This window comes from Schistocerca gregaria, chromosome 7, assembly GCF_023897955.1.
Source record: "Schistocerca gregaria isolate iqSchGreg1 chromosome 7, iqSchGreg1.2, whole genome shotgun sequence".
NCBI classification, from domain to species: domain Eukaryota; kingdom Metazoa; phylum Arthropoda; class Insecta; order Orthoptera; family Acrididae; genus Schistocerca; species Schistocerca gregaria.
This window is the reverse complement of record NC_064926.1, coordinates 225,611,337-225,635,091: the sequence shown is the minus strand read 5'-3', so window position 1 is coordinate 225,635,091 and position 23,755 is coordinate 225,611,337. Positions and strand designations below refer to the sequence as shown.

Below are 23,755 nucleotides of genomic sequence, written 5' to 3'. Positions count from 1 at the left end.
TTTTGATTTGATTATTTGATGTGTAACATAATGTGTGCCACAGAATATATATATATAAAACAGAAAGAAACTTCCACATGGGAAAAATATATTAAAAACAAAGATTCCAAGACTTACCAAGCGGGAAAGTGCCGGCAGACAGGCACATGAACAAAACACACAAACACACACACAGAATTACGAGCTTTCGCAACTGGCAGTTGCTTCGTCAGGAAAGAGGGAAGGAGAGGGAAAAATGAAAGGATGTGGGTTTTAAGGGAGAGGGTAAGGAGTCATTCCAATCCCGGGAGCGGAAAGACTTCCCTTAGGGGAAAAAAAGGACAGGTGTACACTCGCACACACACACACACACACACACATATCCATCCGCACATACACAGACACAAGCAGACATATTTAAAGGCAAAGAGTAAGGGCAGAGATGTCAGTCGAGGCGGAAGTACAGAGGCAAAGAAGTTGTTGAAAGACAGGTGAGGTATGAGCGGCGGCAACTTGAAATTAGCGGAGGTTGAGGCCTGGCGGATATCGAGAAGAGAGGATATACTGAAGGGCGAGTTCCCATCTCCGGAGTTCGGATAGGTTGGTGTTGGTGGGAAGTATCCAGATAACTCGGACGGTGTAACACTGTGCCAAGATGTGCTGGCTGTGCACCAGGGCATGTTTAGCTACAGGGTGATCCACCTCCCCTACCCTCTGGCTCCTACCCTTGCAACCGCCCCCGGTGTAAAACCTGTCCTATGCACCCTCCCACCACCACCTACTCCAGTCCTGTAACCCGGAAGGTGTACACGATCAAAGGCAGAGCCACGTGTGAAAGCACCCACGTGATTTACCAACTGACCTGCCTACACTGTGAAGCTTTCTATGTGGGAATGACCAGCAACAAACTGTCCATTTGCATGAATGGACACAGGCAGACAGTGTTTGGTGGTAATGAGGATCACCCTGTAGCTAAACATGCCCTGGTGCACAGCCAGCACATCTTGGCACAGTGTTACACCGTCCGAGTTATCTGGATACTTCCCACTAACACCAACCTGTCAGAACTCCAGAGATGGGAACTTGCCCTTCAGTATATCCTCTCTTCTCGATATCCGCCAGGCCTCAACCTCCGCTAATTTCAAGTTGCCGCCGCTCATACCTCACCTGTCTTTCAACAACTTCTTTGCCTCTGTACTTCCACCTTGACTGACATCTCTGCCCAAACTCTTTGTCTTTACAAATGTCTGCTTGTGTCTGTGTATGTGCGGATGGACAAGTGTGTGTGTGCGAGTGTATACCTATCCTTTTTTCCCCCTAAGGTAAGTCTTTCCACTCCCGGTACTGGAATGACTCCTTACCCTCTCCCTTAAAACCCACATCCTTTCATCTTTCCCTCTCCTTCCCTCTTTCCTGATGAAGCAACCGCCAGTTGCGAAAGCTCGAATTTTGTCTGTATGTTTGTGTTTGTTTGTGTGTCTATCAACCTGCCAGCACTTTTGTTTGGTAAGTCACATCATCTTTGTATATATATATATATATATATATATATATATATATATATATATATATATATATATATATATATATATATATATATATATATTTTTCAATCTGAAAAACTTTTAAGTATCTTCCATTGATCACAATTATATAACATGATTTCTTTAATATATTAATTCCTTTCATTTGTCTTTCCAGAGCCTTGCATTTCTTATTTTACCATTCTTACCAGCATCAAACTTGTTCTTTCCTGTTGGATTTGTGGTTGCTGAGAGAATATTGTACATACCGTCAATGGGTCTGTGCATGCTCGTTGGTTATGGTTGGAGTTTGCTGGCAGACAAGAGGTAGGTTTCAAATAACTATACTAGTGTGTTGTTTTCTTTTTTTCCTCCTCAGTTGCAAATGATACATTTGTCTTGATAAAAGTTCTGTCATCTACAATGATTCGTGCTGATTTCTTTGCATCATCATTTAATGTATGATGGAATATTGGATTCTCATGAAACCTTCAAGGGATTTATTTTATGAAGTTGTAATTGTATATGCACAGTGAAAATCTATTTTAATTTGCAATGAATGTATGACAGTTTTAAGATATTTTGTTCCTCTGCTTTGACCTGCAATGTACAATAAGTTTTCTGTGACTTACATATACTTCAAAATAGTAATCATGTTCAGTTATACTACACTTAACTGAAGATTTTGGAATTTTACAGAAGCAAGAAAATAGCCTATATTAGCCTTGGACTGTTGCTGTTGGTGCACAGCTGCAAAACTTACATTCGCAATCTTGACTGGGAATCAGAATACACAATCTTCATGGCTGGCTTGCGTGTCAATCAGCGCAATGCAAAATTGTTCAACAATGTTGGGCATGCCCTAGAAGGACAGGGTCGTTTTGATGAGGCATTACAGTACTTCCAAAAAGCTGTAAGGTGAGGCTATGTGAAGACTTTTTACTGCTCTTATTAGTTGCTTAATTTTCCAAAAATTTATGACATGGGACAATACCTACATCTGTATCTACACATACATCTATACTCTGATTGTTTGAATGGCTCTGTGCATGCAGTAATTATTCTAATTTTACCCTCAAGATACTTGTATGAGTAATAAGTATGGGGTTGTTGTTCATCCCTAGAGTAATCATTTAAAGCTGGTTCTTGAAACTTTGTTAATAGATTTTCTCTGGAGAGTTTACGTCTATCTTCAAGAATCTTCCAGTTCAGTTCCTTGAGTATCTCTGTGATATCCCCTGGATTAAACAAACTTGTCACCATTCATACTGACCTTCTCTGTAAACATTTAATATCCCCTGTTAGTCCTATCTGGTACCCATTCACTTGAGCAATATTCTTGAACCAGTCACGTGAGTGGTTCGTAAGCAATCTCCTTTGTAGACTGATTGCACTTCCCCAGTATTCTAGCAATAGTCAATGTCTACCACCAACTTTACCCATGACTGAGCTTATGTTACCATTCATTCCATATCCCAACAAAATTTTACACCCAGGTATTTGTATGAGTTGGTTGATTCCAGCAGTGACTCATTATAATCATAGGATACTGCATTTTCTCATTTTATGAAGTGCAAAATTTTACATTTCTGACATTTATAGCAAGTTGTCAATCTCCACACCCCTTTGACATCTTATCAAGAACTGACTGAATATTTATGCAGCTCCTTTTAGATAGCACTTCATTATAGGTCACCGCATCATTTGCAAAAGACTGATTTTACTGTTAATATTGTCTGCAAGGTCATTCGTATACAACATGAACAGCAAGTGTCCCAACACATTTCCCTGGGGCACACTCAAAGTTACTTCTATATCTGACAATGACTCTCCATCCAAGATAAATGTGTCGCATCCTCCCTACCAAAAAGTCCTCAATCCAGTTATAAATTTCACTTGATATCCCATATATTATGCTTTTGACGATTCTGACAATGAGCATAGCTGTGATACTGAGTCAGATGCTTTCCATAAATCAAGAAATACTGCACCTATCTGAGTGCCTTGATCAAAAGCTTTCAGTATGTCATTTGATAAAAGCGGGAGTTGGGTTTCACATGATTGATGTTTTTGAAACCCATGCTGGTTGGCATTGAGGAGATCATTCTGTTCAAGAAATCTCATTGTTTCAGCTCAGAATATGTTCTAAAATTCTGTAAAAAGTCAATGTCAAGGATATTGAACAGTGATTTTGTGGATCACTTCTACTGCCCTTCTTATATACAGGTGTGGCCTGTGCCATTTTCCAAGACCTGAGCATGGTTTTTTTGTTAGAGGAGTCTACAATAGATTATATTTAGAAGGAGGACTAACTTAGCTGCAAATTCAGTATAGAAGCTGACAGAGATTCAGTTTTAACAATTTCAGCCATTTCTCAACGCCACTGACACTAATACATACACTCCTGGAAATTGAAATAAGAACACCATGAATTCATTTGTCCCAGGAAGGGGAAACTTTATTGACACATTCCTGGGGTTAGATACATCACATGATCACACTGACAGAACCACAGGCACATAGACACAGGCAACAGAACATGCACAATGTCGGCACTAGTGCAGTGTATATCCACCTTTTGCAGCAATGCAGGCTGCTATTCTCCCATGGAGACGATCGTAGAGATGCTGGATGTAGTCCTGTGGAACGGCTTGCCATGCCATTTCCACCTGGCACCTCAGTTGGACCAGCGTTTGTGCTGGACGTGCAGACCGCGTGAGACGACGTTTCATCCAGTCCCAAACATGCTCAATGGGGGACAGATCCGGAGATCTTGCTGGCCAGGGTAGTTGACTTACGCCTTCTAGAGCATGTTGGGTGGCACGGGATACATGCGGACGTGCATTGTCCTGTTGGAACAGCAAGTTCCCTTGCCGGTCTAGGAATGGTAGAACGATGGGTTTCATGACGGTTTGGATGTACCGTGCACTATTCAGTGTCCTCTCGACGATCACCAGAGGTGTACAGCCAGTGTAGGAGATCGCTCCCCACACCATGATGCCGGGTGTTGGCCCTGTGTGCCTCGGTCGTATGCAGTCCTGATTGTGGCGCTCACCTGCACGGTGCCAAACAAGCATACGACCATCATTGGCACCAAGGCAGAAGCGACTCTCATCGCTGAAGACGACACGTCTCCATTCGTCCCTCCATTCACGCCTGTCCCGACACCATTGGAGGCGGGCTGCACAATGTTGGGGCGTGAGCGGAAGACGGCCTAACGGTGTGCGGGACCGTAGCCCAGCTTCATGGAGACGGTTGCGAATGGTCCTCGCCGATACCCCAGGAGCAACAGTGTCCCTAATTTGCTGGGAAGTGGCGGTGCGGTCCCCTACGGTACTGCGTAGGATCCTACGGTCTTGGCGTGCATCCGTGCGTCGCTGCGGTCCGTTCCCAGGTCGACGGGCACGTGCACCTTCCGCCGACTACTGGCGACAACATCGATGTACTGTGGAGACCTCACGCCCCACGTGTTGAGCAATTCGGCGGTATGTCCACCCGGCCTCCCGCGTGCCCACTATACGCCCTCGCTCAAAGTCCGGCAACTGCACATAGGGTTCACGTCCAGGCTGTCGCGGCATACTACCAGTGTTAAAGACTGCGATGGAGCTCCGTATGCCACGGCAAACTAGCTGACACTGACGGCAGCGGTGCACAAATGCTGCACAGCTAGCGCCATTCGACGGCCAACACCGCGGTTCCTGGTGTGTCCGCTGTGCCGTGCGTGTGATCATTGCTTGTACAGCCCTCTCGCAGTGTCCGGAGCAAGTATGGTGGGTCTGACACACCGGTGTCAATGTGTTCTTTTTTACATTTCCAGGAGTGTATTTTATTCATCTTTTCAGTGGTATGAGGGTGAAATTGGGGCAATTCTCCTGGGTTTTCCTTTGTGAAGGAACATTTGAAAACAGACTTTAAGCATTTCAGCTTTTGCTTTGCTACTCTCATTTTCAGTTCATGTTTTATTCACTAGGGACTAGACTCTAGCTTTTGTGCCACTAACAGCCTTTGCATATGACCAGAATTTCCTTGGGTTCTGTGTAAGATCACTTGACAGTATCCTGCTACAGTAGTCATTGAAGGAATCACGCATGACGGCCAACACGTCTAGCTATAGCTAAGCTTCATTTTACACCTATTATGCAGTAATCTCTGTTTCTATAGAAGTTTCTTTACGGTGTCTGTATACCATGGAGGTTCCCTCCCCTTATGAACTGTTCTACTGAGTGCATATCTATCTACTGAATGGTCAACTATTCTTTTAAACATGTGCCAGAGTTCCTCTATGTGGTCCTCCTCAGTGCTGAAAGTTTCAAGTTCCTCATTAAGATATGACACCACTGATTTTTTATCCAGTTTACTGACCACATATATCTTTCTCCTTGTTTTAGTTGTCTTTTATACTTTGCTGATCATTGTTGCCAAATCACTGATAACATGATTCTGGCACGGAATAAAATGAAAATATCAAAATTTCTCTTAACTTGCTTTGTAGTCTGTGAATCAGTAGACAGACAAACAGTGTGCCACTGCTGGTTACAAAACTAAGAAATGACTTGTAAATAAAATAGAAAGAAACTTCCACATGGGAAAAATATATTAAAAACAAAGATTCCAAGACTTACCAAGCGGGAAAACGCCGGCAGACAGGCACAAGAACAAAACACACAAACACACACACAGAATTACTAGCTTTCGCAACCGATGGTTGCTTCTTCAGGAAGGAGAGGGAAAGACGAAAGGATGTGGGTTTTAAGGGAGAGGGTAAGGAGTCATTCCAATCCCGGGAGCGGAAAGACTTCCCTTAGGGGGAAAAAAAGGACAGGTGTACACTCGCGCACACACACACACGCACACATATCCAGCCGCACATACACAGACACAAGCAGATATGTCTGTTAGAGTACAGATATGTGCTACACTTTGATTAAATTAGTAATTATGCATCACTTACTACATATTGCATTTTTTTTACTAGTCACTGTGTCTCCATGCTGTTCTCAAACATTGGTTTTCCCTTTTACGTTACTAATGATGCAATTTACACTATTGCTTTTGCAAGACCGTGATGAAAACAAAATAGCAATTTACTTTCAAAATCAACACTGTGGTAATTAAATGTCGCAGGACAGATGAAGGGAAGCAATAAGTAAGACTAGTTGAAAAATGTTTATCATCCTCTCTGTTGTTTCTTCAACATTTTTGTATATAAAAATCTCACACAAAAGAAAAAATGGTTTAAATACTGAATTCTTAGCAGTGTAACCCTTAAAATATTATAGGGTTCGTTTCACTGGTTACTTAAAATATGCTAAAAAACAAAGCCAAAGGGCAGTGGAAACATATGTTAAACAATGCAGACTACAAGTGTACTCGCTGATAATGTCATTTATGTATTGTAATCCTCACTTTAAGGCTAACAAAAATTTATTAAATGCAAAATTAGCCTTCTGTTAACAACAAATTGAATCATGCATTAGTCTATAAAACCAAATAATAATGGCTCCTAATATAAGTCCATGCACTAGTACTTTGTTGTGCATGTGTATTGGAATTATAATATCAAGCACAGTTCCGAGTAAGTCTTCCAGTGGTGGAAATCACACACTCATCAAATAGAATCACTATATTGAAGTGTTATACCAGCTCATATAGTGCAAATAACAAGACTCCTCATTCCAGTCATGATGGAAATGGAAAGCACAGCAGTCATTATCCAAATACAGGTCCAGTCCACTCCAGTCCAGGTAAACAGCAATGGCTGTTGTAGTTCACTTCATAGAAGCTGAGTCTGCTGATAGCAGCTAACCAAAGAAGAACTCAGTGGAAACCAACTGCCAAATGGCCTTATATTGGCCTACTTTGGAATTTCATATGACCAGCATCTGATATCAGTGGCATCCCTAATTGAGGCAGTCATGTTACACATATTGATATATCTTTATCTTCCATTTGCACATCCAACAGGGTTACTAAAGCATGTTCCTTCTATTTTATAACTGGAAGAAAAAGTTGGCTTTATGTACTGTATGCCCTTCTGTGGAACAAACTGAGGTAGACTGCAGTATCAAAATCTTAACTTACCATTGATGATTGACAGAAATATTTCTGTCTTGTGCTAAATAATTCAACTAACATTTGTCATTTTTAATTTTATAGTGTACAAGAGGATGATATTGGTGCTCATATTAATGTTGGCAGAACATATAATCACCTAAAAATGTTTAAGGAAGCAGAAGATGCTTACCTAAAGGTATGTGTATCTCTCTCTCTGTTCTTCTTTCTTTCTTTTTTTCTTCCTTTCTTTTTTCTTTATTTTCTTCCTTCCTTCAGTGGGCAAGTTAATCTGCTGATTGTTTTGTTGGCATGTTAGTAGAAAACATAGTCCAAAAAGCTTCAAAAATATTAGAAATGATACTATCTAAAATGTGGACTCCATGCCTCAGTATATTTGCGTACATCTACTTTAACTGTTAAATTTTTTATATTTAATGTGTGATATTAAGTATCCAGATATCACCCATAGGTTTGTTGTGGATATAACAGTGTCCTGTACTGCATAAAATGTATATTTAGTCCCAGTCTGTACTCGGTTCAAAATTACTGTAAATGACAAGCACAAAGAAAATAATGATCTGAGCATCATGCAGGAGAGTTGCACCATGCTTTCAACCAGTCTTAAAAGACCCTTAGCCACAGCAGCAATCAGCTATTGTAAAGCTTTCCTCTTTCCACTACAATATTTGCCACTTTTACTGTGTTTGTTTGTGAAAATCTGCTGTCCTCTATGGTTGGTCACTGCATGCTGTAGTTTCTGTTGACGTTTGTTTCTAATGGTTGTGGAAGTTTATTGTTTTATTTTCTGTTGTTAGTGTTTCTTTTGTGATTGTGAATAGCATCAGAAGCAAGTTAATAAAATAGAACCATCCTTACTCCCCTGCTGGGGAATTTCTGTATGTCAGTATAGAGAAGTTTGCTAAATTTGAACCTACTCTCAGAAACAATCAATCAATGATGGCATACTTCTCTTCATTAACAAGGCTGTAGAAACGACTAATGCAACTTCAAATCTAGACAAGAACACTGTGGAAGAGATTAGCAGGGAAATAAGCAGAGCACTGATTTACCAAAATTTGCTTGGGGTATTATACATTGTCAATGTTGCAGAAAGCCACACCAAAAGCCTATCAACTTATTAGCAGACCTTAAGACAGTCACGCACTATAATTTGCATTTATTTGCTTCTTGAGTTTTTGTTGTGACTTGTCGATCATTCAAAGTGCCGCCGCGCAATTACGCGCGTCGTCTACATGCGGCGCTGTCTGCCAGCCATGCAGCAGCCACGCCACCTAAGCGGCCAGCCAGCCAGCGGCTGCTAGACTTGGACTCAGTGCTCATTCAAATGTTACAGTGTTCACGTCTTGCTTTGTCAACTTGCTCAGTGACTTATATGTGTTGCATCGTTTTGAAATATATGTTTTCAACTTGGCATTATAACAATTGGCGACAAGGATGGGATTTTTCCTTTTCATCGTTAACCCACAGGTTTTCATGGCTACTGTCGAGCAACTATTGCAAGGTATCACTGAACAGAAAACACTTCTAACATTGGCATTTCTTGATTTCATCGCGGCATCAAATGCGAGGCATTTCTCGTCATTGTCTACACCTCCTGTTCCTCCTTACGAGGAGACAGTGGAAGACTGGTCTGATTATGAAAAAGTCTTCAACAGCATTTCTTGGCATTTCATGTCACGATGAACAAACATGTAAGTCTCTGTTCTTCTCATGGATTTCACCTCAAACGTATTGGTTGTTGTCGCAATTGGCTCCTTTGAAAGATCCAGAGTCTTTGTCCTTTGCTGAAATGTGCTCACTTCTGTCTGTCTATTTTCAAAAGCAAACGCAAGTGGTAGCCCCTCATGTTGCCTTTTATCATTGTCAAAAACAACCACATCAATCCTATCGCACTTGGGCTGCTGAACTTCACAGCCTCAGTCGAAACTGTCAATTTGTTACTGATGTTCACAAAGAATCCTATGCCGATTCCATGGTACGGAATGCTATTATCTGGATGGCGCCCGACAAAGAAGTTTGGCAACATGCCCTTCAGTTGGCTAATCCGACTCTAGATGAAGTCCTATCCATCGCGCAGTCTTTTGAAATTTCTCGCGCCACTGGTGCGCAAATAGAGGCATGGGGTGACGTTGGGGAAATACAACCTCTGTGCACTGTTGACGATGCGTGCGGTCTGTCCCCGCCAGCCGATGTGGCTGCAGTACGCTCCCAAGCACAGCCTCGGCCTAACCGTAAACAACCCTCTAAGAAACTGCAGCAAAACCCACAGCAACTTCCTTCATGTCAGCAGTGTTTTACGAAACATTCACGAGAGGATTGTCCACAACGTTGGGTTGTGTGTCACAAATGCAAAAAAAAAAAAAAAAGTCATGTTTCATCTGTTTGCAAATCCGACCGCATACATGATGCTTATGAACATGGCGCTGATTCTGATTCTGTGTTGTCTGTCAATTGTGCTTCTTCCCTTTCAGGGAAGTTATTCCTCACTGTCCAAATACGTGGTCGAGACGTTCACATGCAGGTGGATATTGGTTCTGCTGCCACTATCATCGATTCTCAGACGTATCTTCAGTTGGGTTCTCCAATCCTGTCACTTGTCACTAGGCAATTACGGACTTACAATAAACAGAAGATTTCTCTCTTGGGACAATTTGATGCTGAGGTATCGTACAAATCTGTCTTTGCACTGTCCCATATTTGTGGTCGACCATAGTAACGCGGAGAATCTTTTTGGTTTCGATGCCTTCCACGTTTTCGGGTTCTCCATAGATGACTCTGTCAGTATCGTCTCTGATGCTATTCCTTATGCTCAACTGGATTCCTTGTCGATGACATTTTCGTCCCCTTTTTCTCCTGGGTTAGGCTGTGCAAATGACTTTGAAGCTCATATCACTCTCACGCCCACTGCTCGACCTAAGTTTTTTCAGGCTCAGCCCATTCCTGTGGCCCTCTGTGATCGGGTAAAACGGAAGCTGGATCGTCTCACTACTTCAGGGGTCGTGCTTCCTGTCACTTCCAGTGTGTGGTCCTCTCCTGTCGTCATCGTTGCTAAGCCCAATGGTGATATTCATCTGTGTGGCGATTTTAAAGCCACTGTAAATGCACAATGCCTCATTGACATTTATCCTATGCTCCGACCTGAAGAATTGTTCACTAAACTTGCGGGAGGCCAGTATTTTTCTAAAATTGACCTGTCTGAAGGTTATCATCAACTTCCTCTTGACGCTTCTTCTCGGCAGTTTCTGGTCCTTAACACGCCTTTCGGCCTCTATCTGTACCAACGATTGCCATTCGGGGTTGCCAGTGCCCCTGCTCTCTTTCAGTGATTTGTGGAACAATTATTGCTCACTGTTTCTGGGTGTATAAATTACATGGACGACATTGTTGTCACTGGCTCCACTACTGAAGAACATCTTCAGAACCTCTACACACTTTTTCATGTCTTACAGACTGCCGGTCTTAAGTGTAATCTTCAGGAATCAAATTCTTTTCAGGCATCTGTCACGTACTTGGGGTTTCAACTCTCTCGGGATGGTATATGTCCGCTTCAGCAAACTGTCGCTGCGATCAGTGCCCTTCCTTGCCCTACATCTGTTAAGGAACTGCAGGCCTTCTTGAGAAAAATAGCATACTATCACAGGTTTTTACCGTCTGCTGCGTCGGTGGTTCAGACGTTGCATCACCTGTTGCAAAAAAAAGTGCCTTTTCACTGGTCCACGTCATGTGATGTGGCTTTCCAGAAATTGAAGACTATGCTGAAACAGGCCCCATGCCTGGCTACTTATCAACCTGGCCAACATCTTGTTCTTGCCATAGACTCCTCACAATATGGGGTCGGTGCAGTCCTTGCGCACCATTTTTCTGACGGCTCTGAACAACCCATTGCTTATGCCTCCAAAACGCTCACGGATACCCAACAAAAGTATTCTCAAATTGAAAAAGAAGCTTTGGCCATTATTTATGCTCTTCGTAAGTTTGGTGTTTTTCTCTATGGGTCCAAATTTCATCTTGTTACAGATCACAAACCACTTGTTTCCTTGTTTCATCCATCATCATCACTTCCCGACAAGGCTGCACACCGCCTCCAGTGTTGGGCTCTTTACTTGTCTCGTTTAAATTATGAGATTCATTTCTGGCCGACGGCTCAACATGTGAATGCTGATGCACTGTCTCGCCTTCCCATGGGTCCTGATCTGGCATTCGATAGGGACAAACTTTTGTGTTTCCATCTGGATGTTGCCGAGCAGCGGGTTGTGGATGGGTTCCCCATCTCCGGGGACCGGCTGGCAGCTGCTACGGGTTCTGACTATACCCTGTCTCGGGTTTTACATTGTGTTCAGAAGGGTTGGCCAGATCATCCATCTGGTAAGTCTTCTGATCCATTGCGGAACTACTATGCTTTGCGCTACCACCTCACGGCTAGGGATGGTGTTAATCCTCCTTTCCACCGACAATGCTTTGCCGCGTGTTGTGGTACCTGCGTCTTTGCGTGCTTTGGTCTTGCGCCTCCTTCACCAAGGGCACTGGGGTGTCTCTCGCACAAAATCTCTGGCGTGCCGTCATGTGTACTGGCCTGGTATCGACTCTGAAATAGCACACATGGTCACTGCCTGCACCCCTTGTGCATCACAGGCCACTTCCCCGAAGTCATATTTGTCACTGTAGCCTTCGCCTGAGACGCCCTGGGAGCACGTTCATGCTGACTTCGTGGGACTTTTTTTTAGGTACTTATTGGCTCCTCGTAATTGACGCCTACTGTAACTTTCCTTTGATTGTCTGTTGCATGTCGCCTACCATCGCAGCAACCACAAGTGCTCTCACCCCCATTTTTTCTTTGGAAGGCCTTCCCTTTATTCTTGATACTGATAATGGTCCGCAATTTGCCTCTTCCAAATTTGCAGATTTTTGTGCTGATCACGGTGTTGTGAATGTCACGGCCCCTCAATCTATCCACAGTCAAACGGTGAGGCTTAATGACTGGTCCGCACATTTAAGGCTCAGATGCGGAAACTCCTGACTTCTTCTGCTGCTGATGATGCACTTCTCCAGTTTTTGGTTTCTTACTGTTTCACCCCCATGGGCGACAAGAGCCCGGCTGAGCTCTTACATGGCCGACAGCCCGCACGCTGCTTCATCTTCTGCGGCCTTCCACCTCACGGCCGCGGGTGCCTTCGCTTGCCCGGTTCACTGCCAACGACCTTGTCTGGGTACGGGGATATGGCAGGCGGCCAAAATGGAGTCCAGGCTGCATCTTAGGACACCATAGCCAACACCTGTATGAAATCCAGATGGACACGGGTGTTGCAGTGCGTCATTCAGACCAGCTTCGGCCTCGTGTGCCGGCAACGCCTGTTCCTAATGCCTCTGCACCACTTTTGGCTCTACCTGGCACTCGGGATCTTGGCATCTCTCATTACTCACAAAGCAGCACCCCCACCATCATCTCGGTGCCAGTACAAGAACGGATGTCACCGGGAGACATGCCCATGCAGGAACTGGATGACCATCATCTGTTGGAGCCGATCTACTCACCTCCGCCTCCTACGGACGCTGACGCATCACTCATGTCTGCTGTTATATCAGCTGGACTTCCCGCAACGGGAAGATTGGTGCACGGGACCCCAGCCAATTCGACCCCTACATCTCCTGTCATCTCGACCCAATATCATCGGGAACACTTCCGTCCGTATGGGAAGCCGCCTCCTCAAGACTTTACGGCCAGTCAAACAACACCTATGGACGTTAGCACTCCCCAGCCCACCTCCATCAAGACCAGTGCGACAATTTCAAAGGGGGTAAAAGTGTTATGACTCGCCCATCATTCAAAGTGCCGCCGTGCAATTACACGCGTCCTCTACAAGTGGCACTGTCTGCCAGACATGCAGCAGCCGCGCCACCTAAGCGGCCAGCCAGCCAGCAGCCACTAGACTTGGACTCAGTGCTCATTCGAATGTTACAGTGTTCATGTATTGCTTTGTCAACTTGCTCTGTGACTTATATGTGTTTTATCATTTCGAAACATATGTGTTCAACTTGACGTTATAACAGTTTTCAGTGTGGAAATTTCTGTAGGTATAAGTTGATGATGGAGCGTCATGGTGGTGTTTATTATTCCTGTAGATCATAATGAATATTGATATTTTGTGAAGGGGTGATGTAACAAAAGAAACAATGGCAATGCCACCAGGTGCTTCGTCTGTATGCTTACACTCTGCAAGTTGATCTCATAAATAATGTTTTGCTCGATAACTTGAAGAAGACATAAGATTTTCATGAAGAGATAAATCCTGACACATTCATGAAACACTTTTCATAATTGCTGGTATTATAATGGTCACTGATAATGCTTAATAACATTTTGTTGTCAACAAAGCACACATGACAACAAGCAGTAGGAGTTGTACAAAGCTGTTGGAGTTGTTGATTGATTGGCTTCAGCATTACATAGTCAAGTAACAAAATTGATGAGCTGGCAGAAACATACTGTGACATATAGCCTAAGGTGACATTTCAAAATAGAAGAGTCGATCTGAGCCTAAATTGTGGGCTGTATTCCCAGAATAAAAAATTTAGTCAGTGAAAAATACCAAAGAACATGGTATGGACATCAACTTTACACATGGTGACTGATAAAAGTGCTAAAACAGCAGTTTACCCATTTTTATATCAGAAGAGATGCACAGGTAGTTTTAGCAGTATATTTGGAGTCTGCAGTGTTCATTGGTAAGTGGAAGCATAGCGAATTTATATCTTGCTGTGTAACTGCTGCATTACTGAACTATTCATCTACACCTGCCTGACTACTCTGCAATTCACACTTAAGAGCCTGGCAGAGGGTTATTTGAACAACCTTCAGACTACTGTTCCACACTTCCACACTCTTAACAGTGTGTGGAAAAATGAACACTTAAATCTTTCTGTAATATCTTTGAGTCCTCTTTTTTTTTTTATTGCAATGATAATGCCCCTTAATATGTCAGTCATAATAAAATATTTTCAGATGCAGAGGTGGTAGTTTGAGGAAAGATATCACTACAGTGAAATGCACTTGCGTTTTAATGATTGCTACCCCAACTCATTTATCATACCATTGACTCTCTTCCCCATATTTTGTGATAATGTAAAATGAAATGCCCTTCTTTGGAATTTGTTGATGTCCTCCATTAATCCTATGTTGTAAAAATCCCATACTGCACAGCAGTACTCTATTGGAAGATGGACAAGTGCATTGTAGGCAGTCTCATGGTAGACCTGTTGTGTCTTCTGAGTGTCCTGCCAATAAAATTCAGGCTTTGGTTTGCATTCCCCACAACCTTATCTGTCTCATCATTTCAGTTTAAGTTGTTTGTAATTGTAATTCCAAGGTATTTAGTTCAATTGATGGCCTTTATTTGTGTGATTTATTGTGGAACTGAAATTTAATAGATTTCTTTTCGTTCTCATGCAGAGGGCCTCATACTTTTCCTTATTCAGATACAGTTGCCATTTTTTGCACCATACAGATATTATGTTTGTCATTTTGCAATTGGTTTTGATCTTTTAACAAGTTTACCAAATGGTAAATGATGGCATCATCTGCAAACAATCTAAGAAGGCTACTCAGGTTATCTCCTAAAGCATTTATATAGATTAGGAACAGCAAAGGGCCTATAACACTTCAATTTTACTTGACGATTTTCTGTTTATTACAGTAAATTGTGTCTTTTTCTCAGGGAAATCATGAATCTAGTCACACACACCTGAAGCAATACCATACACCGTAAACATACAATTTGGTAAGAAGTCTCTTGTGAGGAGCAGTGTCAAAGGCCTTCGGAAATCAAGACTGTGGAATCAGTTTTTTTTTTCTTTTTAATCACAATTTGCCTTCCTCTCAGTGTATTTAACATAAGTATTATCACTTTTATTAATACACAAATAGTTCAATTTTATTTTTATTTAAGTATATTGATAAGAAAACATGACAAGCTTGTCCTTTCTGTTTCACTTATAAACAGTGTCATTTGCATCAAATTTCCTTTTTTCCATGAAAAGATCTCAGACAAATTCCATAATGTATCCAATGAAGTTCTATAATAAAAAAGTTTCCAGGCTGTTTAAAAGTAGGCAACTTTATAAATAAATGCTATTGCAGGAATCTTTTTCTTTCCCAACATAAAAAATTCTTGCAAGAAAGGAAACTAAAATAAAACATAATACAGCTTACATAAAACATACTGGCACTAGTTCCTTCTTTGTAAACTGAAACATAGGAAGGTTTTAGTGAAATTAATGAAATGCAGTATGAAGTGTTTTTGTGGAATATGTGCAACTCTGTGTTTTACTAGCATGCATCTGCCAAAGTGTCAAAGTGATTTTAAATAGAGTGCAGCACCTCATGCAAGTTTCAGCACTCCCAAACATATCTAGGTCAACAGTTTATATTTCATAAGTAAGTGACAGAGCAGCGGAAGAAAAGTAACCAGGCTGACAACTCTTTATTAGACACATACACAGCTGTGGTAATAAAACTTTTCTGACAAATTGGCTTTCTATCATCCTTCCCCGCACCAAATGAGTATCCACTTGTATCATTTTCTTCTTTTACTGGTGTTAATGTTGGCTTTAATTCACACTGAATTTTATTACCATACCCAACCATAAGACCACAAATCGCACAACATTCAGACAAATTTTAAGTATGTATTGATGTTATGTGCTCTGTAATATCGCAGAAAACAGTAAGAGCACAAACATGTTTACTGTAATGCTAAATCGTGTTGTTATGTTACGTTTTGTTATGTTCTGGTGAAATTGAACAGAATATTGTTACATGAATATTTGTTGAACTGTGTACCTACAGTAAAATATGCAGAGGTGTCAGTTATGAAAAGGCAGTGCTGAAAAGAGTACAGATGAAACATGACTTGCGCAAGTAGAATGGTTTACAGTGGAGAGAAATAACAACAGAAAACATATTTTTATGGACCATCCAACTTAACACTGTGTATTTACTGAAACAGACTCAACAGTTACAGAAAGTTTAGAAACACACCAATTCTGCAATCATTGTAGATCTCAATGAAGAATGAACAGGCATTGAGTAGTATATTACTGATCACAAAGACTGTTATAGAGATGAACTAACCAATCTTATACCAGTCCCCAGTTACTGGACTCATAGTGAACATCAAAGGACATATCTGAGTACTGTCCTCGGTACAAATTTTTAATTCAGTTCTTCAGTATGTTGTTTCAGGCATTGTAAAAAGTGCTTTCTCTCTCCATTAAGTGCATGCAGCTGTAAAATAAAAATTGTTGATGTTTTGCCATTTATTATACTCATTTTTGATGATGCACAATGAACATTTTGTCTTGTAGTGGATTGTGTACTATTAAGAAATTTTTGTATAAATTATTAATGATTGCCAGACTGGAACTCAAACCTGAAGTCTTGCATTTTGTTCCAGTAGGACATACAATTTTAGTCTTTCAGAAAGTTTTGTTTATGCATATTTGATACATTGTAAGTACAATCTTCATTGCTACATTTCAAAGATTACTGTGTTCTATACATACAGCGAGTCTTGACCTGACTCAAGAGAAAAGTGAAAAGTTAATTTTTTCCTGTGTTTCCATAGGCAAAATCACTCCTGCCAAAAGCAAAACCTGGTGAGTCATATCAGGCACGTATTGCTCCAAACCACCTCAATGTATTTCTGAATCTGGCAAACCTGATTGCACGAAATGAGACACGGCTAGAGGAAGCAGATTTGCTTTATCGACAAGCTATCAGCATGCGTGCCGATTACACACAGGCTTACATCAACAGAGGAGACATATTGCTGAAGCTTAATCGCACGAAAGAAGCACAAGAAGTGTATGAACGAGCATTGTTCTATGACAGCAACAACCCTGATATTTATTATAATGTAAGTAACTAATAAAAAGACATAGTGTCAGTGGTTCCAAGAATTTGTATAAATGAAAGTTTAGCTCTATTAATTGTTCATATTGCAGGCCTGTAGTTAACTACAGGAGGTAAAATATGTAGCACTGTAGACACATGCAGAAGTACACACTAGCCTAGCTTTTTGAACTATTAGTTCCTTCCTTGGGCAGGAGAGAGGGGGTAGGAAGGAGGAGGTTAAAAGAAGCAACAGGTCACTCAGACCTCAGAATGAGAGCGCTCTCTCCTCACTGTGGAGGAAATTAATATTTCAAAAATCTGGGATTGTGGATCTACTTTAATACATGTTTACAGTATAAATGTTTCACCTCCAGAAGGTAATTTATGGCCAGCAATTTTGCTCATATGTTTTAGTTTTCCTGGCTGGATTTTCCTTTTGATATAATTGTGTATACTGTCAGACATGAATAATGTGGTAACATACCACAAGTATTGAAGTTGAATTGCTTTTTCCAACAATGTACAGTGGAACTTCAATTTTATGTTCTCAAATTTTATGTTTTTTGCAGTTATGTGCCTTACATTCATAGTCCCTGTGAAAAACCCCTATGATCTATGCTAAGATTTCCCAATTTTACTTCAATTCTCCATTCCTACTTGGCATCTCAGTTGACATCACCCCATTTTCTTCTTGTTGACATTTGATGTGACTAAACTAGTTATAAGTGGCACAAAAGACAGGCGGCTCACACCATGGGTGGTGACAGAGTTAAGCTAAACATTGTGGAGAGGGGAGACATGTTGTTGTTGTTGTTGTTGTTGTTGTGGTGGTCTTCAGTCCTGAGACTGGTTTAATGCAGCTCTCCATGCTACTCTATCCTGTGCAACCTGCTTCATCTCCCAGTATGTAGTGAAAGCCTACATCCTTCTGAATGTGCTTAGTGTATTCATCTCTTGGTCTCCCTCTATGATTTTTACCCTCCACGCTGCCCTCCAATACTAAATTGGTGATCCCTTAATGACTCGGAAATTGATCTGCCAACCGATCCCTTCTTCTAGTCAAGTTGTGCCACAAACTCCTCTTCTCCCCAATTCTATTCAATACCTCCTCATTAGTTATGTGATCTACCCATCTAATCTTCAGCATTCTTCTGTAGCACCACATTTCGAAAGCTTCTATTCTCTTCTTGTCTAAACTATTTATCGTCCGTGTTTCACTTCCATACATGGCTACACTCCATACAAATACTTTCAGAAACGACTTCCTGACACACAAATCTATACATGATGTTAACAAATTTCTCTTCTTCAGAAACACTTTCCTTGCCATTGTCAGTCTACATTTTATATCCTCTCTACTTCAACCATCGTGAGTTATTTTGCTCCTCAAATAGAAAAACTCATTTACTACTTAAAGTATCTCATTTCCTAATCTAATTTCCTCAGCATCACCCAATTTAATTCGACTACATTCCATTATCCTTGTTTTGCTTTTGTTGATGTTCATCTTATATCTTCCTTTAAAGACACTGTTCATTCCTTTCAACTGCTCTTCCAAGTCCTTTGCAGTCTCTGACAGAATTACAATGTCATTGGCGAACCTTAAAGTTTTTATTTCTTCTCCATGGATTTTAATACCTACTCTGAATTTTTCTTTTGTTTCCTTCACTGCTTGCTCAATATACTCAATATACAGATTAAATAACATCGGGGAGAGGCTACAATCCTGTCTCACTCCCTTCCCAACCACGGCTACCCTTTCATGTCCCTTGACTCTTATTACTGCTATCTGGTTTCCGTACAAATTCTAAATCGCCTTTTGCTCCCTGTGTTTTACGCCTGCCACCTTCAGAATTTGAAAGAGAGTACTCCAGTCAACATTGTCGAAAGCTTTCTCTAGGTCTACAAAAGCTAGAAATGTAGGTTTGCCTTTTCTTAATCTAGCTTCTAAGATAAGTCGTAGGGTCAGTATTGCCTCACGTGTTCCAATATTTCTATGGAATCCAAACAGATCTTCCCCGAGGTCGACTTCTACCAGGTTTTCCATCCATCTGTAAAGAATTCGCTTTAGTATTTTGCAGCCGTGACTTATTAAACTGATAGTTCGGTAATTTTTACATCTGTCAACACCTGCTTTCTTCAGTGTTGGAATTATTATATTCTTCTTGAAGTCTGAGGGTATTTCTCCTGTCTCATACACTTTGCTCACTAGTTGGTAGAGTTTTGTCAGGACTGGCTCTCCCAAGGCTGTCAGCATTTCTAATGGGATGTTATCTACTCCCGGGGCCTTGTTTTTACTTAGGCCTTTCAGTGCCCTGTGAAACTCTTCATGCAGTATCATATCTCCCATTTCATCTACATCCTCTTCCATTTCCAAAATATTGTCCTCAAGCACATTGCCCTTGCATAGACCCTGTACATACCCCTTCCACCTTTCTGCTTTCCCTTCTTTGCTTAGAACTGAGTTTCCATCTGAGCTCTTGATATTCATACAAGTGGTTCTATTTTCTGCAAAGGCCACTTTAATTTTCCTGTAGGCAGTATCTATCTTACCCCTAGTGAGATAAGCCTCTACATCCTTACATTTGTCCTCTAGCCATCCCTGCTTAGCCATTTTGCACTTCCTGTTGATCTCATTTTTGAGACGTTTGTGTTCCTTTTTGCCTGCTTCATTTATTGTATTTTTATATTTTCTCCTTTTGTCAATTAAATTCAATATTTCTTCTGTTACCCAATGATTTCTACTAGCCTTCGTCTTTTTACCTGTTTGATCCTCTGCTGCCTTCACTACTTCATCCCTCAAAGCTACCCATTCTTCTTCTACTGTATTTCTTTCCCCCATTCTTGTCCATTGTTCCCTTATGCTCTCCCTGAAACTCTCTACAACCTCTGGTTTAGTCAGTTTATCCAGGTCCCATCTCCTTAAATTACAACCTTTTTGTAGTTTCTTCAGTTTTGATCTACAGTTCATAACCAATAGATTGTGGTCAGAGTCCACATCTGCCCCTGCAAATGTCTTACAATTTGAAACCTGGTTCCTAAATCTCTGTCTTACCATTATATAATCTATCTGATACCTTCTAGTACCTCCAGGGTTCTTCCATGTATACAGCCTTCTTTTATGATTCTTGAACCAAGTGTTAGCTATGATTAAATTGTGCTCTGTGCAAAATTCTACCAGGCAGCTTCCTCTTTCATTTCTTACCCCCAATCCATATTCACCTACTACATTTTCTTCTCTTCCTTTTCCTACTATCGAATTCCAGTCCCCCATGACTATTAAATTTTTGTCTCCTTTCCCTATCTGAATAATTTCTTTTATTTCATCATACATTTCTTCAATTTCTTCGTCATCTGCATAGCTAGTTGGCATATAAATTTGTACTATTGCAGTATCTGTGGGCTTCGTGTCTATTTTGGCCACAATGAGGAGCTCACTTTGCTCTTTGTAGTAGCTTACCCATACTCCTATTTTTTTTTTTATTCATTATTAAACCTACTCCCGCATTACCCCTATTTGATTTTGTGTTTATAACCCCGTATTCACTTGACCAAAAGTCTTGTTCCCTAATTCCCACTATATCTCACTTTAACCTATCCATTTCTCTTTTTAAATTTTCTAACCTACCTACCCGATTAAGGGATCTGACATTTCACACTCCGATCTGTAGAACGCCAGTTTTCTTTCTCCTGATAACGACGTCCTCTTGAGTAGTCCCCACCCTGAGATCCGAATGGGGGACTATTTTACCTCAGGAATATTTTACCCAAGAGGATGCCATCGTCATTTAACCATACAGTAAAGCTGCAGGCCCTCAGGAAAAATTACAGCTGTAGTTTCCCCTTGCTTTCAGTCATTCGTAGTACCAGCACAGCTAGGCCATTTTGGTTAGTGTTACAAGGCCAGATCAGTCAATCATCCAGACTGTTGCCCCTACAGCTACTGAAAAGGCTCTTCAGGAACCACGCATTTGTCTAGCCTCTCTACAGATACCTCTCCATTGTGGTTGCACCTATGATACGGCCATCTGTATCGCTGAGGCACGCAAGCCTCCCCACCAACGGCAAGGTCCATGGTTCATGGGGGGACATAAGAGAGGAAATGCTGATGCCAGCACAACTTGCAGTGTTTAGCTTCACCACACAATTATGTTACTATAGCCTGTTTTAAACAAGCGAATTTCTGAAAAAAATTGACTATTGTAAGTGTGTGCATCCTTTGTGTCTGCATGTAAATCAGCAACCAACAATGACAGGAGTGTGTGTATCATAACAATAACCTATAGATTGTGCCGAGTGTGGAATTCTAAATTTGCACATTGAGCTTGCACAGAGAGAAGGGACTTGGTGGTGTCTACTAAAATCAAAAGTTAAACTATTTTCGCTGAACTCTCTCATGTTATAGAAATGGTTTTTATGCTTTTGTATCTTCTTAATCTTTCTTGTATTGTTTGTTTTGTTTTTATGACACATTGAAAAGTCACATAAGGTCCTGATATTTTTTCCTATTAGTGGCTCTTAAAAGATAGATAAAATATCTGAAAGCATAAAGCCATTTATGTTTTACAGATAAAAAGCCTACACTATGCATAAAGAATGCAAATAGTTAAAAGTGTTTTAAAGGAAATTATTTCAGTAGTGGAAAAGTCAGAATTATTTGTTGAGAAAAATTATTTTTGATGTTTTTGGCTCTTTGCAAGGACAGAACATACAAAAGATAAAGCAAAAAGGCACTATTTACTCCATTATGTTTGCAAGTATATATATTCTTGAACAAATAAAGGTATATGTTTGGGAATGTTTTGATGACAGTTTTCACATTCTGTAAATTCTCAGGAGTGTAAAGAATTTACCAAGCAGCTTTTGACAAGAGTGTCCACTATGAATGTCCCTTTGCTCACTAATAAACTCTATTATTCTTGAAACTTCCTGGCAGATTAAAACTGTGTGCCCGACCAAGACTCGAACTCAGGACCTTTGCCTTTCGCGGGCAAGTGCTCTACCATCTGAGCTACCGAAGCACGACTCACGCCCGGTACTCACAGCTTTACTTCTGCCAGTATCTCGTCTTTCTTGCTTGTTCATACATTATGCACTATAAGTATTGCGATTTTTTCGTAAAAAGGGTAGTCCTTCATAAACTCACTTGCAATGTTCAGATACCAAACTGCACAGTAAACAGCTCTCAAATTGTGCACAATTTTTGTGCTGACATGCAAACAAACTTGATCACTTGAAACAGATGAGACTCAGTACACGAATAAAATGCCAGGGGCACTTCTGTAGTCTTGAGTAGTCATTTGAGACAAGAAAATTGATCATGTAACAGGGGTTTCCTGTTAGGTTGGAGCAGCAATGGAAATACAATATAGTGTTCCAAACCAACCCAATATGTGACAAAGGCGCCCAGCTGCCACCTTTTCTTGTGCCACTTACAACTCAGTCTCATCTTTCTGCACATATTTCTGATGTACTGTACAGCAACAGTATCAATTGTCAATCTTTTAAATTAAAAAACTGAGTCTCGAAGAATATGCTAGGTCAGAATTAAGAAAACGTCGGTCATTTCTGACTAGTAAGTTCTTACTGACTGATGACGTTTTATTTCACCCAACAGCCAACACAGGCACCACACCACACTGACACATGCCATATGAGCTCGCCTGCTGGGTGTGAGGAGAAGGGGATGGCCCTTCAACAACAGAAGTGCAGTTAGGGATGAAAGCATTTTGTGAAGTGCTGAAAATATACTTTTCATGCAGATCATGTGCTCTGGCAGAGATATCACATGGAAATAGAATAAGGGTTTTGCGACACCACATTTTAAAGACTTTCATGTTCACATCTGACACAATACAGTTGCAGCAACTACATACACTACTCACATATATACTTTGCACCACACACTGTAGATCTTAAAGATTGGCAGCTGTGATAGAAGGTATGAAGTGAAACTGTAGTGCTTTAGCTTTCTTGAAAATTTGTATTTTACACAGTGTACAAAAATTCACTGCGCCAACTTCTAATAGGCTTGCAACATCAGTTGGGGAAGTAAACTCATTTGTTCACTTCTGTTTCTCTTGTCAAACCTAAAATAACACACTGACGGCTGTGAGCCTATGAAGGCAGCTCATAAAAAAAGTGTTAAACAGTAACAGCAATGGTGACAAAATTTGTCATTAAACAGATGGCTGCATTTCTGTTTATGGTTTAACCACTTAAGTGCTGCGATATTTTCAGTTTGATTAACCATGTTTTTTTGTTTTAGTGAGTGCAGAGGAAATATTTC

General features: G+C 41.0%; 1 protein-coding gene across 4 annotated transcripts in view; it reads left to right on the top strand.

The window, feature by feature from the left end:
• LOC126281459 (protein O-mannosyl-transferase Tmtc3) overlaps positions 1-23,755 on the top strand; it is a 100,133-nt gene that overhangs the window by 56,374 nt on the left and 20,004 nt on the right. For all 4 annotated transcript variants that reach the window (XM_049980448.1, XM_049980447.1, XM_049980449.1 and 1 more), the window contains 4 exons: positions 1,681-1,829; positions 2,202-2,420; positions 7,659-7,752; positions 17,198-17,488. In XM_049980448.1, coding sequence (XP_049836405.1) covers positions 1,681-1,829; positions 2,202-2,420; positions 7,659-7,752; positions 17,198-17,488 — 753 coding nt within the window. The remainder of the gene's footprint in view (positions 1-1,680; positions 1,830-2,201; positions 2,421-7,658; positions 7,753-17,197; positions 17,489-23,755) is intronic.